The 18,284-nt window shown below is 50.8% G+C and overlaps 2 protein-coding genes across 2 annotated transcripts in view; one reads left to right on the forward strand and one right to left on the reverse strand.

Annotated features, from left to right (window-relative positions):
• smc2 (structural maintenance of chromosomes 2) overlaps positions 1–15,051 on the forward strand; it is a 33,474-nt gene extending 18,423 nt beyond the window's left edge. The window contains exons 20-27 of the mRNA XM_055911205.1: positions 137–280; positions 4,693–4,767; positions 6,305–6,424; positions 7,642–7,842; positions 8,033–8,149; positions 8,826–8,986; positions 10,940–11,087; positions 14,623–15,051. Of these exons, the coding sequence (XP_055767180.1) occupies positions 137–280; positions 4,693–4,767; positions 6,305–6,424; positions 7,642–7,842; positions 8,033–8,149; positions 8,826–8,986; positions 10,940–11,087; positions 14,623–14,802 (1,146 nt within the window). The 3' untranslated portion in view covers positions 14,803–15,051. The remainder of the gene's footprint in view (positions 1–136; positions 281–4,692; positions 4,768–6,304; positions 6,425–7,641; positions 7,843–8,032; positions 8,150–8,825; positions 8,987–10,939; positions 11,088–14,622) is intronic.
• Positions 15,052–15,095: 44 nt separating this feature from the next.
• Positions 15,096–18,284, reverse strand: part of ecpas (Ecm29 proteasome adaptor and scaffold) — a 43,178-nt gene continuing 39,989 nt past the window's right edge. Inside the window, exons 44-46 of the mRNA XM_055911204.1 lie at positions 18,183–18,277; positions 17,307–17,378; positions 15,096–16,810 (exon numbers count right to left, since the gene is read on the reverse strand). Of these exons, the coding sequence (XP_055767179.1) occupies positions 16,671–16,810; positions 17,307–17,378; positions 18,183–18,277 (307 nt within the window). The 3' untranslated portion in view covers positions 15,096–16,670. The remainder of the gene's footprint in view (positions 16,811–17,306; positions 17,379–18,182; positions 18,278–18,284) is intronic.

The following is an 18,284-nucleotide window of genomic DNA, read 5'->3' on the forward strand; positions in this document are numbered from 1 at the left end:
AATAACCCGGGTTACATTACCCCAGCAATAACCCGGGTTACATTACCCCAGCAATAACATTATTCAAGACCCTCCACAGTGTACAAACAAGGGGGCTGCACTTTTGATTTGACGTGAAAGTTGTGTGTGTGTGCAGGAGGCTGAGTCCCTGGTCCTAGAGTTGGAGGAGTTGAAGAGGGAGCAGGCTGGCTATCAACAACAGATACTGGCAGTAGACGAAGCCATGACGACCATCCAGGAACAGATAGAGAACATGTCTAACACCGTGGCAGAGAACAAGGTACCGTTACGTATGTCTACCACCGTGGCAGAGAACAAGGTACCGTTACGTACGTCTACCACCGTGGCAGAGAACAAGGTACCGTTACGTACGTCTACCACCGTGGCAGAGAACAAGGTACCGTTACGTATGTCTAACACCGTGGCAGAGAACAAGGTACCGTTACGTATGTCTACCACCGTGGGAGAGAACGAGGTACCGTTACGTATGTCTACCACCGTGGCAGAGAACGAGGTACCGTTACGTACGTCTGCCACCGTGGCAGAGAACGAGGTACCGTTACGTACGTCTACCACCGTGGCAGAGAACGAGGTACCGTTACGTATGTCTACCACCGTGGCAGAGAACGAGGTACCGTTACGTACGTCTGCCACCGTGGCAGAGAACGAGGTACCGTTACGTACGTCTGCCACCGTGGCAGAGAACGAGGTACCATTACGGATGTCTAGTACCGTGGCAGAGAACGAGGTACCGTTACGTATGTCTAGTACCGTTACGTATGTCTAGTACCGTTACGTATGTCTAGTACCGTTACGTATGTCTACCACCGTGGCAGAGAACGAGGTACCGTTACGTATGTCTACCACCGTGGCAGAGAACGAGGTACCGTTACGTATGTCTAGTACCGTGGCAGAGAACGAGGTACCGTTACGTACGTCTACCACCGTGGCAGAGAACAAGGTACCGTTACGTATGTCTACCACCGTGGCAGAGAACGAGGTACCGTTACGTATGTCTACCACCGTGGCAGAGAACGAGGTACCGTTAAGTACGTCTACCACCGTGGCAGAGAACGAGGTACCGTTACGTACGTCTAGTACCGTTACGTATGTCTACCACCGTGGCAGAGAACGAGGTACCGTTACGTATGTCTGCCACCGTGGCAGAGAACGAGGTACCGTTACGTATGTCTAGTACCGTTACGTATGTCTACCACCGTGGCAGAGAACGAGGTACCGTTACGTATGTCTACCACCGTGGCAGAGAACGAGGTACCGTTACGTATGTCTACCACCGTGGCAGAGAACGAGGTACCGTTACGTATGTCTGCCACCGTGGCAGAGAACGAGGTACCGTTACGTATGTCTAGTACCGTTACGTATGTCTAGTACCGTGGCAGAGAACAAGGTACCGTTACGTACGTCTACCACCGTGGCAGAGAACAAGGTACCGTTACGTACGTCTGCCGCCGTTGCAGAGAACAAGGTACCGTTACGTACGTCTACCACCGTGGCAGAGAACGAGGTACCGTTACGTACGTCTGCCGCCGTTGCAGAGAACGAGGTACCGTTACGTATGTCTAGTACCGTTACGTATGTCTACCACCGTGGCAGAGAACAAGGTACCGTTACGTACGTCTACCACCGTGGCAGAGAACAAGGTACCGTTACGTACGTCTGCCGCCGTTGCAGAGAACAAGGTACCGTTACGTACGTCTGCCACCGTGGCAGAGAACGAGGTACCGTTACGTACGTCTACCACCGTGGCAGAGAACGAGGTACCGTTACGTACGTCTAGTACCGTGGCAGAGAACGAGGTACCGTTACGTATGTCTACCACCGTGGCAGAGAACGAGGTACCGTTACGTATGTCTACCACCGTGGCAGAGAACGAGGTACCGTTACGTATGTCTGCCACCGTGGCAGAGAACGAGGTACCGTTACGTATGTCTACCACCGTGGCAGAGAACGAGGTACCGTTACGTACGTCTACCACCGTGGCAGAGAACGAGGTACCGTTACGTACGTCTACCACCGTGGCAGAGAACGAGGTACCGTTACGTACGTCTACCACCGTGGCAGAGAATGAGGTACCGTTACGTAGGTCTGCCACCGTGGCAGAGAACGAGGTACCGTTACGTATGTCTACCACCGTGGCAGAGAACGAGGTACCGTTACGTATGTCTACCACCGTGGCAGAGAACGAGGTACCGTTACGTACGTCTACCACCGTGGCAGAGAACGAGGTACCGTTACGTATGTCTAGTACCGTTACGTATGTCTACCACCGTGGCAGAGAACAAAGTACCGTTACGTACGTCTACCACCGTGGCAGAGAACGAGGTACCGTTACGTATGTCTACCACCGTGGCAGAGAACGAGGTACCGTTACGTATGTCTACCACCGTGGCAGAGAACGAGGTACCGTTACGTATGTCTAGTACCGTTACGTATGTCTACCACCGTGGCAGAGAACGAGGTACCGTTACGTACGTCTACCACCGTGGCAGAGAACGAGGTACCGTTACGTACGTCTACCACCGTGGCAGAGAACGAGGTACCGTTACGTATGTCTACCACCGCGGCAGAGAACGAGGTACCGTTACGTATGTCTACCACCGTGGCAGAGAACGAGGTACCGTTACGTACGTCTACCACCGTGGCAGAGAACGAGGTACCGTTACGTACGTCTACCACCGTGGCAGAGAACAAGGTACCGCTACGTACGTCTACCACCGTGGCAGAGAACGAGGTACCGTTACGTACGTCTACCACCGTGGCAGAGAACGAGGTACCGTTACGTATGTCTAGTACCGTTACGTATGTCTAGTACCGTTACGTATGTCTAGTACCGTTACGTATGTCTAGTACCGTTACGTATGTCTACCACCGTGGCAGAGAACGAGGTACCGTTACGTACGTCTACCACCGTGGCAGAGAACGAGGTACCGTTACGTACGTCTACCACCGTGGCAGAGAACGAGGTACCGTTACGTACGTCTACCACCGTGGCAGAGAACGAGGTACCGTTACGTACGTCTACCACCGTGGCAGAGAACGAGGTACCGTTACGTACGTCTACCACCGTGGCAGAGAACGAGGTACCGTTACGTACGTCTACCACCGCGGCAGAGAACGAGGTACCGTTACGTACGTCTACCACCGCGGCAGAGAACGAGGTACCGTTACGTACGTCTACCACCGCGGCAGAGAACGAGGTACCGTCACGTACGTCTACCACCGCGGCAGAGAACGAGGTACCGTCACGTACGTCTACCACCGCGGCAGAGAACGAGGTACCGTTACGTACGTCTACCACCGTGGCAGAGAACGAGGTACCGTCACGTACGTCTACCACCGTGGCAGAGAACGAGGTACCGTTACGTACGTCTACCACCGTGGCAGAGAACGAGGTACCGTTACGTACGTCTACCACCGTGGCAGAGAACGAGGTACCGTTACGTACGTCTACCACCGTGGCAGAGAACGAGGTACCGCTACGTACGTCTACCACCGTGGCAGAGAACGAGGTACCGTTACGTACGTCTACCACCGTGGCAGAGAACGAGGTACCGCTACGTACGTCTACCACCGTGGCAGAGAACGAGGTACCGCTACGTATGTCTACCACCGTGGCAGAGAACAAGGTACCGTTACGTATGTCTACCACCGTGGCAGAGAACGAGGCACCGTTACGTATGTCTACCACCGTGGCAGAGAACGAGGTACCGTTACGTACGTCTAGTACCGTGGCAGAGAACAAGGTACCGTTACGTACGTCTAGTACCGTGGCAGAGAACAAGGTACCGTTACGTATGTCTACCACCGTGGCAGAGAACGAGGTACCGTTACGTACGTCTGCCACCGTGGCAGAGAACAAGGTACCGTTACGTATGTCTAGTACCGTGGCAGAGTACAAGGTACCGTTACGTATGACTGCCACCGTGGCAGAGAACGAGGTACCGTTTACATCCTGGTCCAATACTGTCAAATGTCGTCGACCTCATCGGTTAGCCCGGCCCGAGTGTCGACCTCGTCGGTTAGCCCGGCCCGAGTGTCGCCCTCGTCGGTTAGCCCGGCCCGAGTGTCGCCCTCGTCGGTTAGCCCGGCCCGAGTGGCGACCTCGTCGGTTAGCCCGGCCCGAGTGGCGACCTCGTCGGTTAGCCCGGCCCGAGTGTCGCCCTCGTCGGTTAGCCCGGCCCGAGTGGCGCCCTCGTCGGTTAGCCCGGCCCGAGTGGCGCCCTCGTCGGTTAGCCCGGCCCGAGTGGCGCCCTCGTCGGTTAGCCCGGCCCGAGTGGCGCCCTCGTCGGTTAGCCCGGCCCGAGTGGCGACCTCGTCGGTTAGCCCGGCCCGAGTGGCGACCTCGTCGGTTAGCCCGGCCCGAGTGGCGACCTCGTCGGTTAGCCCGGCCCGAGTGGCGACCTCGTCGGTTAGCCCGGCCCGAGTGGCGACCTCGTCGGTTAGCCCGGCCCGAGTGGCGACCTCGTCTGTTAGCCCGGCCCGAGTGGCGACCTCGTCGGTTAGCCCGGCCCGAGTGTCTGTATTGTTGACATGAACTAGCTATATTTGTTTATATACTTTATCACTGACAACACGCTCTTCTGCTCTATCTTCACATCCCTTTTCCCCTCCTCTCTCTCTCCTTCCTCAACCCCCCCCCCCCTCTCCTCCCCTCCTCCCCTCTCTCTCCAGGAGTCTGTGCGTAAGGCCCAGGAGGAGTTGACTAGACAGAAAGAGGTGATCGTATCCCAGGACAAAGAGATCAAGGTATGATCACTACATTATTGTCCGTAGTACTGGTGTTGTTATTACCATGCTGCCATCATCATCATCATCATACTGTTGTCGTGGAAACCGTCTCGGACACGCAGAACAAAAACCCTTCGTAAAAGCATCAGATGCTGGATTAAGTTCTGCTGGAGATGTAGGTGAAAAGATACTAAGGAGATTAGCAAAGTCCCCCCCCCCCCCCCCCCCCCCAAACTGAAACTCTCTGCAAATTGATGAACCAAATGTCCCCCGTCCTTCACAAATTCAGAAATGACAAACACCTGCTAAGTCGTGATTTGTCCAAATGATCAGGGACACAATATTTGTGTCCCGGTATAAAAGTTCCTTGTTAGCAACATTGGAAAAGGTGTCCAACAGCGACAACTATCAAAATGCATTTGTTGTAAGATAATATTTCCGCCATTGATTCAGATGTCTTAGACTGATGGACTGTACCACCCCCACGGCCTCCACAATGGATCGGTCCAATCAGACAGGTGTCTTAGACTGATGGACTGTACCACCCCCCGCGGCCTCCACAATGGATTGGTCCAATCAGACAGGTGTCTTAGACTGATGGACTGTACCACCCCCCCCACGGCCTCCACAATGGATCGGTCCAATCAGACAGGTGTCTTAGACTGATGGACTGTACCACCCCCCCCACGGCCTCCACAATGGATCGGTCCAATCAGACAGGTGTCTTAGACTGATGGACTGTACCACCCCCCACGGCCTCCACAATGGATCGGTCCACTCAGACAGGTGTCTTAGACTGATGGACTGTACCACCCCCCACGGCCTCCACAATGGATCGGTCCAATCAGACAGGTGTCTTAGACTGATGGACTGTACCACCCCCCACGGCCTCCACAATGGATCGGTCCACTCAGACAGGTGTCTTGTGCGCCATTATAATTTAAAAAAAAATATGTAATGGCTAACCTAAAATAACTAACCTAAAATAAATCTCTGTCACTCATTTAAATCGTTTTTTTCTGACCGATGCATGCTACTAATGCTACATACACATATCGTTTTTTTTTGTTCCTGCGGACAGATGCACTCGTATCTTAAACATTTGAATCGCGGGATCAAAGCGTATCGGTGAGCTGTTACATCCATAGTATCTACAACTGAATTAAAGAGGATCCCTACATCCAAAAATGAAACATGTCTGAGATTTTACCCAGACCTCAAGTGGTCTCCTGATATTGTTTAAACACTGTTATGGACTTGAAGTGTGATTTCTGAGAATTAAAAACATCAGGAAATTGGTGGGGGGAAAAATAAAATGGAGAAAAATGGAATTAGCGGAAAATGAAAATGGAGGCTCTAGAGACGCTACGATATCAGCTGTTACGAGCATCTGTCCATGAGAGATTGTTATAACCTCTGATCTAGGATCAGATCACTTAATACAAATATCTAGGTTCTACCCAACGCTTATGAGCTACTTTGATGATGTAATTTAATGAAAACAAAGTGTGTGTGTGTGTGTGTGTGTGTGTGTGTGTGTGTGTGTTCGTTCCAGGGTAAGAGTACAGAAGCCAATCAAATGAGAGAGAGAACCAATGAGTCTCAGCTGAAGATTAAAGAGTTGGAACACAACATCAACAAACACCGTAAAGACAGTCAGGAGGCTGCTGCTAAGGTACAGTTACTGATCAACAACACCGTAAAGACAGTCAGGACGCTGCTGCTAAGGTACAGTTACTGATCAACAACACCGTAAAGACAGTCAGGACGCTGCTGCTAAGGTACAGTTACTGATCAACACCACCGTAAAGACAGTCAGGACGCTGCTGCTAAGGTACAGTTACTGATCAACACCACCGTAAAGACAGTCAGGATGATGCTGCTAAGGTACAGTTACTGATCAACACCGTAAAGACAGTCAGGAGGCTGCTGCTAAGGTACAGTTACTGATCAACACCACCGTAAAGACAGTCAGGACGCTGCTGCTAAGGTACAGTTACTGATCAACTCTGCTTTCTAATCTCCATTTGATCTGTCGTCTCTCCTCATCTCTTTATATTCTCTCTGTGTCCAGATCGATCTGTTTGTCTCCTCAGAAGAGATCACTTAAATCACAGCACTAAATGGGATCTGGTCTTCTGAGTGAGCTTCCTCCTTCTGTTAGAGGAACGTGAGAGTCGTGTTCCGCTAGCCAGACTAACGTATCTCTCTCCTCTCTCTTTCCACTCCTTTTCTCTCTCATCCTGCTCTGTCTCTCTCCACCCTCTCCATCCATCCCTCCTGTCTCCGCTCTCTCCATCCCTCTCTCTCCTCCCTCCCTCCCTCTCCTCCCTCCCTCTCTCCATCCATCCCTCTCTCTCTCTCTATCCCTCTCTCTCTCCATCCCTCTCTCTCTCTCCATCCTCCTGTCTCCGCTCTCTCCATCCCTCTCTCTCTCCATCCATCCCTCTCTCTCCCATCCATCCCTCTCTCTCTCCATTCATCCCTCCTGTCTCCTCTCTTTCCATTCATCCCTCCTGTCTCCGCTCTCTCCACCCTCTCTCTCTCCATCCATCCCTCCTGTCTCCGCTCTCTCCATCCCTCTCTCTCTCCATCCATCCCTCTCTCTCCCATCCATCCCTCTCTCTCTCCATTCATCCCTCCTGTCTCCTCTCTTTCCATCCATCCCTCCTGTCTCCGCTCTCTCCATCCCTCTCTCTCTCATCCCTCTCTCTCCCATCCATCCCTCTCTCTCCCATCCATCCCTCCTGTCTCCGCTCTCTCCATCCCTCTCTCTCCTCCATCCCTCTCTCTCCTCCATCCCTCTCTCTCCTCCACCCCTCTCTCTCCTCCATCCCTCTCTCCTCCATCCATCTCCCTCTCTCTCTCTCCTCCATCCCTTCCTCTCTCCAGGTGTCTCGTATGTTGGAGGAACATGAGTGGATCAGTCAGGAGAGAGGCCTGTTCGGCCAGCCCAACACGGGATACGACTTCAAGGTCAACAACCCTAAAGAGGCGGGCCAGAGGCTGAAGAAGCTGGAAGAGTCCAAGACACGACTGGAGAGATCTGTCAACAAGAGAGCCATGAACATGTTGAGTCAGGCTGAGGAGAGGGTGAGTTTGGGGAGGTGTGTGTGTGTGTGTGTTTCCTTTGGATCTTGTATCATATCTATTTTGATTCCTCTTGGGCCCTTCTTGAGGTTCTGGCAGATGTCAATAGGGTAACGGTAGCACCCTTTGATCTGATTGGAGGAGAGTTGAGAACGTGACCCGTGACCCTATTTTTTGCCCTGACCTCCATCAGTATAATGACCTGATGAAGAAGAAGAGGATCGTCGAGAATGACAAGTCTAAGATCCTCCAGACCATAGAGGAGCTGGACCAGAAGAAGAAGGAGGCCCTCAACATCGCCTGGCAGAAGGTCTGTCTCTGTGTGTCTGCCTGGCAGAAGGTCTGTCTCTGCGTGTCTGCCTGGCAGAAGGTCTGTCTCTGTGTGTCTGCCTGGCAGAAGGTCTGTCTCTGCGTGTCTGCCTGGCAGAAGGTCTGTCTCTGTGTGTCTGCCTGGCAGAAGGTCTGTCTCTGCGTGTCTGCCTGGCAGAAGGTCTGTCTCTGTGTGTCTGCCTGGCAGAAGGTTTGTGTGTGTTTGAAAAATGTCTTAACGATACAGGACCATTTGATGTAAAAACAAGTGGTAAAAATGCTGTTTTTCTGCTTTCATCACCAGACTGTGTCCTCTGATACAGAGACATTATTTCATCACCAGACTGTGTCCTCTGATACAGAGACATTATTTCATCACCAGACTGTGTCCTCTGATACAGAGACATTATTTCATCACCAGACTGTGTCCTCAGACAGAGACATTATTTCATCACCAGACTGTGTCCTCTGATACAGAGACATTATTTCATCACCAGACTGTGTCCTCTGATACAAAGTCTGGACATTTCTAGGAGCGAAGTTTTCAGGTCTCTGGAAAAGTGACTCATCAACTGCCTCATTACATTTGTCTCCTGTCTCTCTGTGTCTCTCATAATGTGTGTCTCTCTCTGTCTCTCTCTGTGTCTCTCCTAATGTCTCTCTCTGTGTCCCTCCAGGTGAATAAAGACTTTGGCAGTATCTTCTCCACCCTGCTGCCGGGGGCTGATGCCCGCTTGGCCCCTCCTGAAGGCTGCGGGGCCCTCGAGGGTCTGGAGTTCAAGGTGGCTCTGGGAAACACATGGAAGGAGAACCTCACTGAACTCAGCGGAGGACAGAGGTACGGGGAGATCCATTTAACCAGGAACTTATTGATAATTCACTGACACCTACATTAGTATTGTGTGTGTGTGTGATATTTGTGCTACTAATTGCCAGTTTACTAACCTCTACAAACTCAATGGCTGTTTACCCAGATCAGCTCTGAAAAAGATCTGATATGATTGGCCAAAACATCAGAATTGTGCTGACTGTGTAAACGCAGCCAGAAGGTGTCAAATGTCAGTTGATTGATTAGACGGCTCTATTGATTGGCTAGTGATCAGTAACACTAGCTTTGATTCTGAAGTGGACTCGGATGAACAGAACGGTCCTCTTTGGTCGAACGCACGTGTAACTGTGTCTGTGTATTGTACGGTGCATTCTGAAAGTATTCAGACCCCCTTGACTTTTCACACGTTTTGTTACGTTACAACCTTATTCTAAAATAGATTAAAAAAAATAACATACCCCAGAATGACATCACAATACCCCAGAATGACATCACAATGCCCCAGAATGACATCACAATGCCCCAGAATGACATCACAATGCCCCAGAATGACAAAGCAAAAACAGGTTTTTAGGAATGTTTGCAAATTTATTAAAATCAGAATGATCCTGTTGACATAAGTATTCAGACCCTTTGCTATGAGACTTGAAATTGAGCTCAGGTGCATCCTGTTTCCATTGATCATCCTTGAGATGTTTCTACAATTTGATTGGACTCCACCTGTGGTAAATTCAATTGATTGGACATGATTTGGAAAGGCACACACCTGTCTATATAAGGTCTCACAGTTTACAGTGCATGTCAGAGTAAAAACCAAGCCATGAGGTCAAAGGAATTGTCCGTAGAGCTCCGAGACAGGATTGTATCGAGGCACAGATCTGGGGAAGGGTACGAAACATTTCTGCTGCATTGAAGGTCCCCAAGAACACAGTTGCCTCCATCATTCTGAAATGGAAGCAGTTTGGAGACTCTTCCTAGAGCTGGCCAAACTGAGCAATTGGGGGAGAAGGGCCTTGGTCAGGCAGGTGACCAAGAACCCGATGGTCACTCTGACAGAGCTCCAGAGTTCCTCTGTGGAGATGGTTTTCCTTCTGGAAGGTTCTATCTCTGCAGCACTCCACCAATCAGGCCTTTATGGTAGAGTGGCCAGACGGAAGCCACTCCTCAGTAAAAGGCACATGACAGCCCGCTTGGAGTTTTCCAAAAGGCACCTGAAGGACTCTGACCCTGAGTAAGAAGATTCTCTGGTCTGATGAAACCAAGATTGAACTCTTTGGCCTGAATGCCAAGCGTCACATCTGGAGGAAACCTGGTACCATCCCTACGGTGAAGCACGGTGGTGGCAGCATCATGCTGTGGGGATGTTTTCAGTGGCAGGGACTGGGAGACTAGTCAGGATTGAGGGAAAGATGAACAGAGCAAAGTACAGAGATCCTTAATGAAAACCTGCTCCAGAGCTCTCAGGACCTCAGACTGGGGCGAAGGTTCACCTTCCAACAGGACAACGACCCTAAGCACACAGCCAAGACAACGCATGAGTGGCTTCGGGACAAGTCTCTGAATGTCCTTGAGTGGCCCAGCCAGAGCCCGGACTTGAACATCGCTGGAGAGACCTGAAAATAGCTGTGCAGCAACGCTCCCCGTTCAACCTGTCAGAACTTGAGGATCTGCAGAAACTCTCCAAATACGGGTGTGCCGAGCTTGTAGCGTCAGACCCAAGAAGACTTGATGCTGTAATCACTGCCAAAGGGGCTTCAACAAAGTACTGAGGAAAGGGTCTGAATACTTATGCAGATGTGATATCTGCATTTTATTTATTTTTTTATATAAATTTGCTTTGTCATAATGGGCTAGTGTGTCTCGATTTGAGGAAAAAATGTATTTAATCAAATCTTTTAATAAGGCTGTGATGTAATTTTATTTTTAAGTGGTCTGAATGTGTGTGTTGTAACTGTGTTCCAGGTCTCTGGTAGCTTTGTCTCTGATCCTGGCCATGCTGCTGTTTAAACCGGCTCCCATCTACATCTTGGATGAGGTGGACGCTGCTCTGGACCTCTCACACACACAGAACATAGGACAGATGTTAAGGACACACTTCACACACTCCCAGGTAACACACCAGTCCTACACACACACTGGGGCGGCAGGTAGCCTTGTGGTTAGAGCGTTGGACTAGTAACCTGAAAGGTTGCTGGATCGAATCCCCAAGCTGACAAGGTATAAATGTCGTTCTGCCCCTGAACAAGGCAGTTAACCCACTGTTCCCCTGAACAAGGCAGTTAACCCACTGTTCCCCTGAACAAGGCAGTTAACCCACCGTTCCCCTGAACAAGGCAGTTAACCCACCGTTCCCCTGAACAAGGCAGTTAACCCACCGTTCCCCTGAACAAGGCAGTTAACCCACCGTTCCCCTGAACAAGGCAGTTAACCCACCGTTCCCCTGAACAAGGCAGTTAACCCACCGTTCCCCTGAACAAGGCAGTTAACCCACCGTTCCCCTGAACAAGGCAGTTAACCCACCGTTCCCCTGAACAAGGCAGTTAACCCACCGTTCCCCTGAACAAGGCAGTTAACCCACCGTTCCCCTGAACAAGGCAGTTAACCCACCGTTCCCCTGAACAAGGCAGTTAACCCACCGTTCCCCTGAACAAGGCAGTTAACCCACCGTTCCCCTGAACAAGGCAGTTAACCCACCGTTCCCCTGAACAAGGCAGTTAACCCACCGTTCCCCTGAACAAGGCAGTTAACCCACCGTTCCCCTGAACAAGGCAGTTAACCCACCGTTCCCCTGAACAAGGCAGTTAACCCACCGTTCCCCTGAACAAGGCAGTTAACCCACCGTTCCCCTGAACAAGGCAGTTAACCCACCGTTCCCCTGAACAAGGCAGTTAACCCACCGTTCCCCTGAACAAGGCAGTTAACCCACCGTTCCCCTGAACAAGGCAGTTAACCCACCGTTCCCCTGAACAAGGCAGTTAACCCACCGTTCCCCTGAACAAGGCAGTTAACCCACCGTTCCCCTGAACAAGGCAGTTAACCCACCGTTCCCCTGAACAAGGCAGTTAACCCACCGTTCCCCTGAACAAGGCAGTTAACCCACCGTTCCCCTGAACAAGGCAGTTAACCCACCGTTCCCCTGAACAAGGCAGTTAACCCACCGTTCCCCTGAACAAGGCAGTTAACCCACCGTTCCCCTGAACAAGGCAGTTAACCCACTGTTCCCCTGAACAAGGCAGTTAACCCACCGTTCCCCTGAACAAGGCAGTTAACCCACCGTTCCCCTGAACAAGGCAGTTAACCCACCGTTCCCCTGAACAAGGCAGTTAACCCACCGTTCCCCTGAACAAGGCAGTTAACCCACCGTTCCCCTGAACAAGGCAGTTAACCCACCGTTCCCCTGAACAAGGCAGTTAACCCACCGTTCCCCTGAACAAGGCAGTTAACCCACCGTTCCCCTGAACAAGGCAGTTAACCCACCGTTCCCCTGAACAAGGCAGTTAACCCACCGTTCCCCTGAACAAGGCAGTTAACCCACCGTTCCCCTGAACAAGGCAGTTAACCCACCGTTCCCCTGAACAAGGCAGTTAACCCACCGTTCCCCTGAACAAGGCAGTTAACCCACCGTTCCCCTGAACAAGGCAGTTAACCCACCGTTCCCCTGAACAAGGCAGTTAACCCACCGTTCCCCTGAACAAGGCAGTTAACCCACCGTTCCCCTGAACAAGGCAGTTAACCCACCGTTCCCCTGAACAAGGCAGTTAACCCACTGTTCCCCTGAACAAGGCAGTTAACCCACCGTTCCCCTGAACAAGGCAGTTAACCCACCGTTCCCCTGAACAAGGCAGTTAACCCACCGTTCCCCTGAACAAGGCAGTTAACCCACCGTTCCCCTGAACAAGGCAGTTAACCCACCGTTCCCCTGAACAAGGCAGTTAACCCACCGTTCCCCTGAACAAGGCAGTTAACCCACCGTTCCCCTGAACAAGGCAGTTAACCCACCGTTCCCCTGAACAAGGCAGTTAACCCACCGTTCCCCTGAACAAGGCAGTTAACCCACCGTTCCCCTGAACAAGGCAGTTAACCCACCGTTCCCCTGAACAAGGCAGTTAACCCACCGTTCCCCTGAACAAGGCAGTTAACCCACCGTTCCCCTGAACAAGGCAGTTAACCCACCGTTCCCCTGAACAAGGCAGTTAACCCACCGTTCCCCTGAACAAGGCAGTTAACCCACCGTTCCCCTGAACAAGGCAGTTAACCCACCGTTCCCCTGAACAAGGCAGTTAACCCACCGTTCCCCTGAACAAGGCAGTTAACCCACCGTTCCCCTGAACAAGGCAGTTAACCCACCGTTCCCCTGAACAAGACAGTTAGCCCACCGTTCCCCTGAACAAGGCAGTTAACCCACCGTTCCCCTGAACAAGGCAGTTAACCCACCGTTCCCCTGAACAAGGCAGTTAACCCACCGTTCCCCTGAACAAGGCAGTTAACCCACCGTTCCCCTGAACAAGGCAGTTAACCCACCGTTCCCCTGAACAAGGCAGTTAACCCACTGTTCCCCTGAACAAGGCAGTTAACCCACCGTTCCCCTGAACAAGGCAGTTAACCCACCGTTCCCCTGAACAAGGCAGTTAACCCACCGTTCCCCTGAACAAGGCAGTTAACCCACCGTTCCCCTGAACAAGGCAGTTAACCCACCGTTCCCCTGAACAAGGCAGTTAACCCACCGTTCCCCTGAACAAGGCAGTTAACCCACCGTTCCCCTGAACAAGGCAGTTAACCCACCGTTCCCCTGAACAAGGCAGTTAACCCACCGTTCCCCTGAACAAGGCAGTTAACCCACCGTTCCCCTGAACAAGGCAGTTAACCCACCGTTCCCCTGAACAAGGCAGTTAACCCACCGTTCCCCTGAACAAGGCAGTTAACCCACCGTTCCCCTGAACAAGGCAGTTAACCCACCGTTCCCCTGAACAAGGCAGTTAACCCACCGTTCCCCTGAACAAGGCAGTTAACCCACCGTTCCCCTGAACAAGGCAGTTAACCCACCGTTCCCCTGAACAAGGCAGTTAACCCACCGTTCCCCTGAACAAGGCAGTTAACCCACCGTTCCCCTGAACAAGGCAGTTAACCCACCGTTCCCCTGAACAAGGCAGTTAACCCACCGTTCCCCTGAACAAGGCAGTTAACCCACCGTTCCCCTGAACAAGGCAGTTAACCCACCGTTCCCCTGAACAAGACAGTTAGCCCACCGTTCCCCTGAACAAGGCAGTTAACCCACCGTTCCCCTGAACAAGGCAGTTAACCCACTGTTCCCCTGAACAAGGCAGTTAACCCACCGTTCCCCTGAACAAGGCAGTTAACCCACCGTTCCCCTGAACAAGGCAGTTAACCCACTGTTCCCCTGAACAAGGCAGTTAACCCACTGTTCCCCTGAACAAGGCAGTTAACCCACCGTTCCCCTGAACAAGGCAGTTAACCCACCGTTCCCCTGAACAAGGCAGTTAACCCACTGTTCCCCTGAACAAGGCAGTTAACCCACTGTTCCTGGCCGTCATTGTAAATAAGAATTTGTTCTTGCCTGGTTAAATAAAATACCTGCCATATAAAGTGGGCTGTTAACATACTTTGTCTCCATTTCTTCTCTGTAGTTTGTGGTGGTCTCTCTGAAGGATGGCATGTTCACCAACGCCAACGTTCTGTTCAAGACTAAGTTTGTAGACGGGGTGTCTGCCGTGTCCCGTACCACCCAGGCCCAACCAGACCAGAACAAGGGACCGCGAAAAGGCCCGTCTCAAAGGCCGCAGGCACAGAAAAGAATCGCTAGCTAGTTCATGTCTGTAGCTAGCTAGAGGCTTACTGATGTTTCTACGTGTCTGTCCTTTTATGTGTTAAGGTCATCACTAAAGCCCTTTCCATGAGTATTTAGCCGTCTGGCTTAACATAAAACCTGCAATTCTTCTGTCCTTGTATACAGATTGTTTGTGTGTCTGGAAATATACTGTTACATGTTTCTACAGTTGAATTTGTAAAACAGTAAACTTTTTTTGTTGCTTAAAATAAAGTTGCTTTCACAAAGACAGTGTGTTGAACTTTAATAGTTTAAAACCAAAATAATGACATCTTCAAAGCTCAATGTAGTTTTTATTTTGGAGATAAATTCACAAGAATTACAGGCCTCCCTGTCACACCAACCGACCCCCACTGTTCCATCAACATTTCTGAAAATATATTTTTTACACCCGCTGTTTTAAACATGCAAACTGGGGGAGGGAGAGAAGTAATGACCAGTTCAGAGAAACATCACTGGTCATCAACTCTAGTTCTGAAGAGCTCCAGGTGCAGGCTTTTGGGCCAACCCAGCACTAGTTAACATTACCTATCATAAAGACTAGGCAGGAATTCAAGTTGTGGAGCTCCGGTACCTATTTCAGTCCAAGTACTGATCCAAACCGTGATAACATCAGGTGTTGGGCTGGAACAAAAGCCTGCTCATCTCATTCCCTGGAGGGCCATGTCCACAGGTTTTTCCTTTAAGACCTAGACAACCAGGTGAGGGGAGTTCCTTACTAATTAGTGACCTTTAATTCATCGAGGGAGAACCAATAGACACTCAGCCCTCTGTGGAATGAGTTTAACGCTGTTGATTGGCTGGAACAACTTGCTCCAGGACCAGGGAGTTGACAACCAATGTGTTAAATAAAGTTGCAGTATCATCCTTGGTTACGTCCCAAATGGCAACCCTAATCCCACTAGTAGTGTTTAGGGAATAAGGGCCCAGTGTGGAACGTACCCTTGTCGTTCATCGGTAGGGGTTGTACTGTACTGGCTGTAGCAGGAGAGAGAGAAGGGACCTGTTTAGAAGCTGTTACACAGGACAAATCCTTAACAGCACCAGGTTCCCAAACGGTCCAGGACTTTATTTGGCCCCCAAGTATTTAAAAACAAAGAATGTAAGACTAATAAATATCTGATTTTAGTTTGGGAAATCTGTTCCAACGTCACCGAGAGATGTATGTGATCCTAAACAAGATTTGAAACGATGTTTTTAAGTCTAATTATAATCATTGTGATCTATTAGCCACCTGACACCCCCATCTGCTCAAGAAAAAAAAAAAATTGTCCCTCGGCTGAATTTAGTTGGACCCCTGGACTACATAGTACACTACTTCAGAGCAGAGAGTCCTACGGGACCTGGTCAACGGTAGTGCACTATATAGGGAATAGGGTGCTGTTTGTTTACATATGGCGTTTACTATTATAATGACTCAGCCAGCCGTCCACCCATTGACACAATACACATTAGAAATCATCACGCCTGTCCACACAGAGATCCAGGTGTGTATTCAAGAGTGTGTGTGTGTTCAGGGTTGACTAGGTAGGTGTGTGTGTGTGTGTTCAGGGTTGACTAGGTGTGTGTGTTCAGGGTTGACTAGGTAGGTGTGTGTGTTCAGGGCTGACTAGATGTGTGTGTGTTGACTAGGTAGGTGTGTGTGTGTGTGTTCAGGGTTGACTAGGTAGGTGTGTGTGTGTTCAGGGCTGACTAGGTGTGTGTGTGTTCAGGGCTGACTAGGTGTGTGTGTGTGTTCAGGGCTGACTAGGTGTGTGTTCAGGGCTGACTAGGTGTGTGTGTGTGTGTGTTCAGGGCTGACTAGGTGTGTGTGTGTGTGTTCAGGGCTGACTAGGTGTGTGTGTGTGTTCAGGGTTGACTCTGGATGTTCCTCCGTAGTTCCTGGGCCTTGTCTCGTAGGTCAGGTCTGCTGTCTGTCTGCAAGGTGGACAGTGAACGTTGCAGCTGCTCGCGACTCTTCCCCGATACACACTCCCACTGACCGCTCTCTGGAACGACACACACAACGTCCCCCGTCAGAGACTAGAAGGGGAGACAATCTGTCCCCCTTCAGGGTCTAGGAGGGGAGACAATCTGTCCCCTTCAGGGTCACAATATGTCCCCTTCAGAGACTAGGAGGGGAGACAACCTGTTCCCCTTCAGGGTCTAGGAGGGGAGACAACCTGTCCCCTTCAGGGTCTAGGAGGGGAGACAATCTGTCCCCCTTCAGGGTCTAGAGGATAAATAGTTTTCAAACAGATGATGATGCAGTGCTCATGTATATATTTTGTTCTCAAATGTTGGCTCAGGTTTGAGTAAATTGACTCCTAGACATCGTTCTTCTCAGACTCAAACATAGTCCTATATTCTAGGCATGGAAGGTCAAGTCCTGCACACTGGTGCTTTTACTTCCTGGGTCAACCAATGTTTGGGTTAAAGACACCTTTAGAAGAGTTGAGAGAAGTGGGACTAGTCATTTAGCACAGTAAACAGACGAAGGCTTACCTCCGGTCCTCTTCACCAGTAGTTCCACAACAGACAACGCTTCGGTCCTCACAGAGGAGTAACTCTTATTCTCTACAGGAGGAAACATAAATAAACACGGTGAATCTTTCTAATAAGAAACATCTATTTTCCCCTAGACCCGGATTAAAGCTACACCCAGATTAAAGCTACTCCTACACCCGGATTAAAAATCATGATTTACTCAAAAAGAGAACGTTTCAAATGAAATAGATTTTTACTTCATGAATAGGTTCAGGGAAATTCGTCCCTAAGGTAAATGTTTCGCTCCTCAGAAGGTCTTACCTAGTGGGTGGGTGAGAGAGCAGTGTACAGGTCTTACCTAGTTGGGGTGTGAGAGCAGTGTACAGGTCTTACCTAGTGGGGGTGTGAGAGCAATGTACAGGTCTTACCTAGTGGGGGTGTGAGAGCAATGTACAGGTCTTACCTAGTGGGGGTGTGAGCGCAGTGTACAGGTCTTACCTAGTGGGGGTGTGAGCGCAGTGTACAGGTCTTACCTAGTGGGGGTGTGAGCGCAGTGTACAGGTCTTACCTAGTGGGTGTGATCAGTGTGGCGGTCTTACCTAGTGGGTGGGTGAGAGCAGTGTACAGGTCTTCCCTAGTGGGTGTGTGAGAGCAGTGTGGCGGTCTTACCTAGTGGGTGGGTGAGAGCAGTGTGGGAGAGAGCAGTGTGGCGGTCTTACCTAGTGGGTGGGTGAGAGCAGTGTACAGGTCTTACCTAGTGGGTGGGTGAGCACAGTGTACAGGTCTTACCTAGTGGGTGGGTGAGCACAGTGTACAGGTCTTACCTAGTGGGTGGGTGAGAGCAGTGTACAGGTCTTACCTAGTGGGTGGGTGAGAGCAGTGTACAGGTCTTACCTAGTGGGTGGGTGAGAGCGCTGCATGTCTCTGTGAGGATAAGGGACAAGGCTGTGAAGTTCTGGTTGTCTTTCGCGTTCTCCAACAGCAGCAACCTACACA

The sequence above is a fragment of the Salvelinus fontinalis genome, unplaced genomic scaffold, assembly GCF_029448725.1.
Source record: "Salvelinus fontinalis isolate EN_2023a unplaced genomic scaffold, ASM2944872v1 scaffold_0055, whole genome shotgun sequence".
NCBI lineage: Eukaryota > Metazoa > Chordata > Actinopteri > Salmoniformes > Salmonidae > Salvelinus > Salvelinus fontinalis.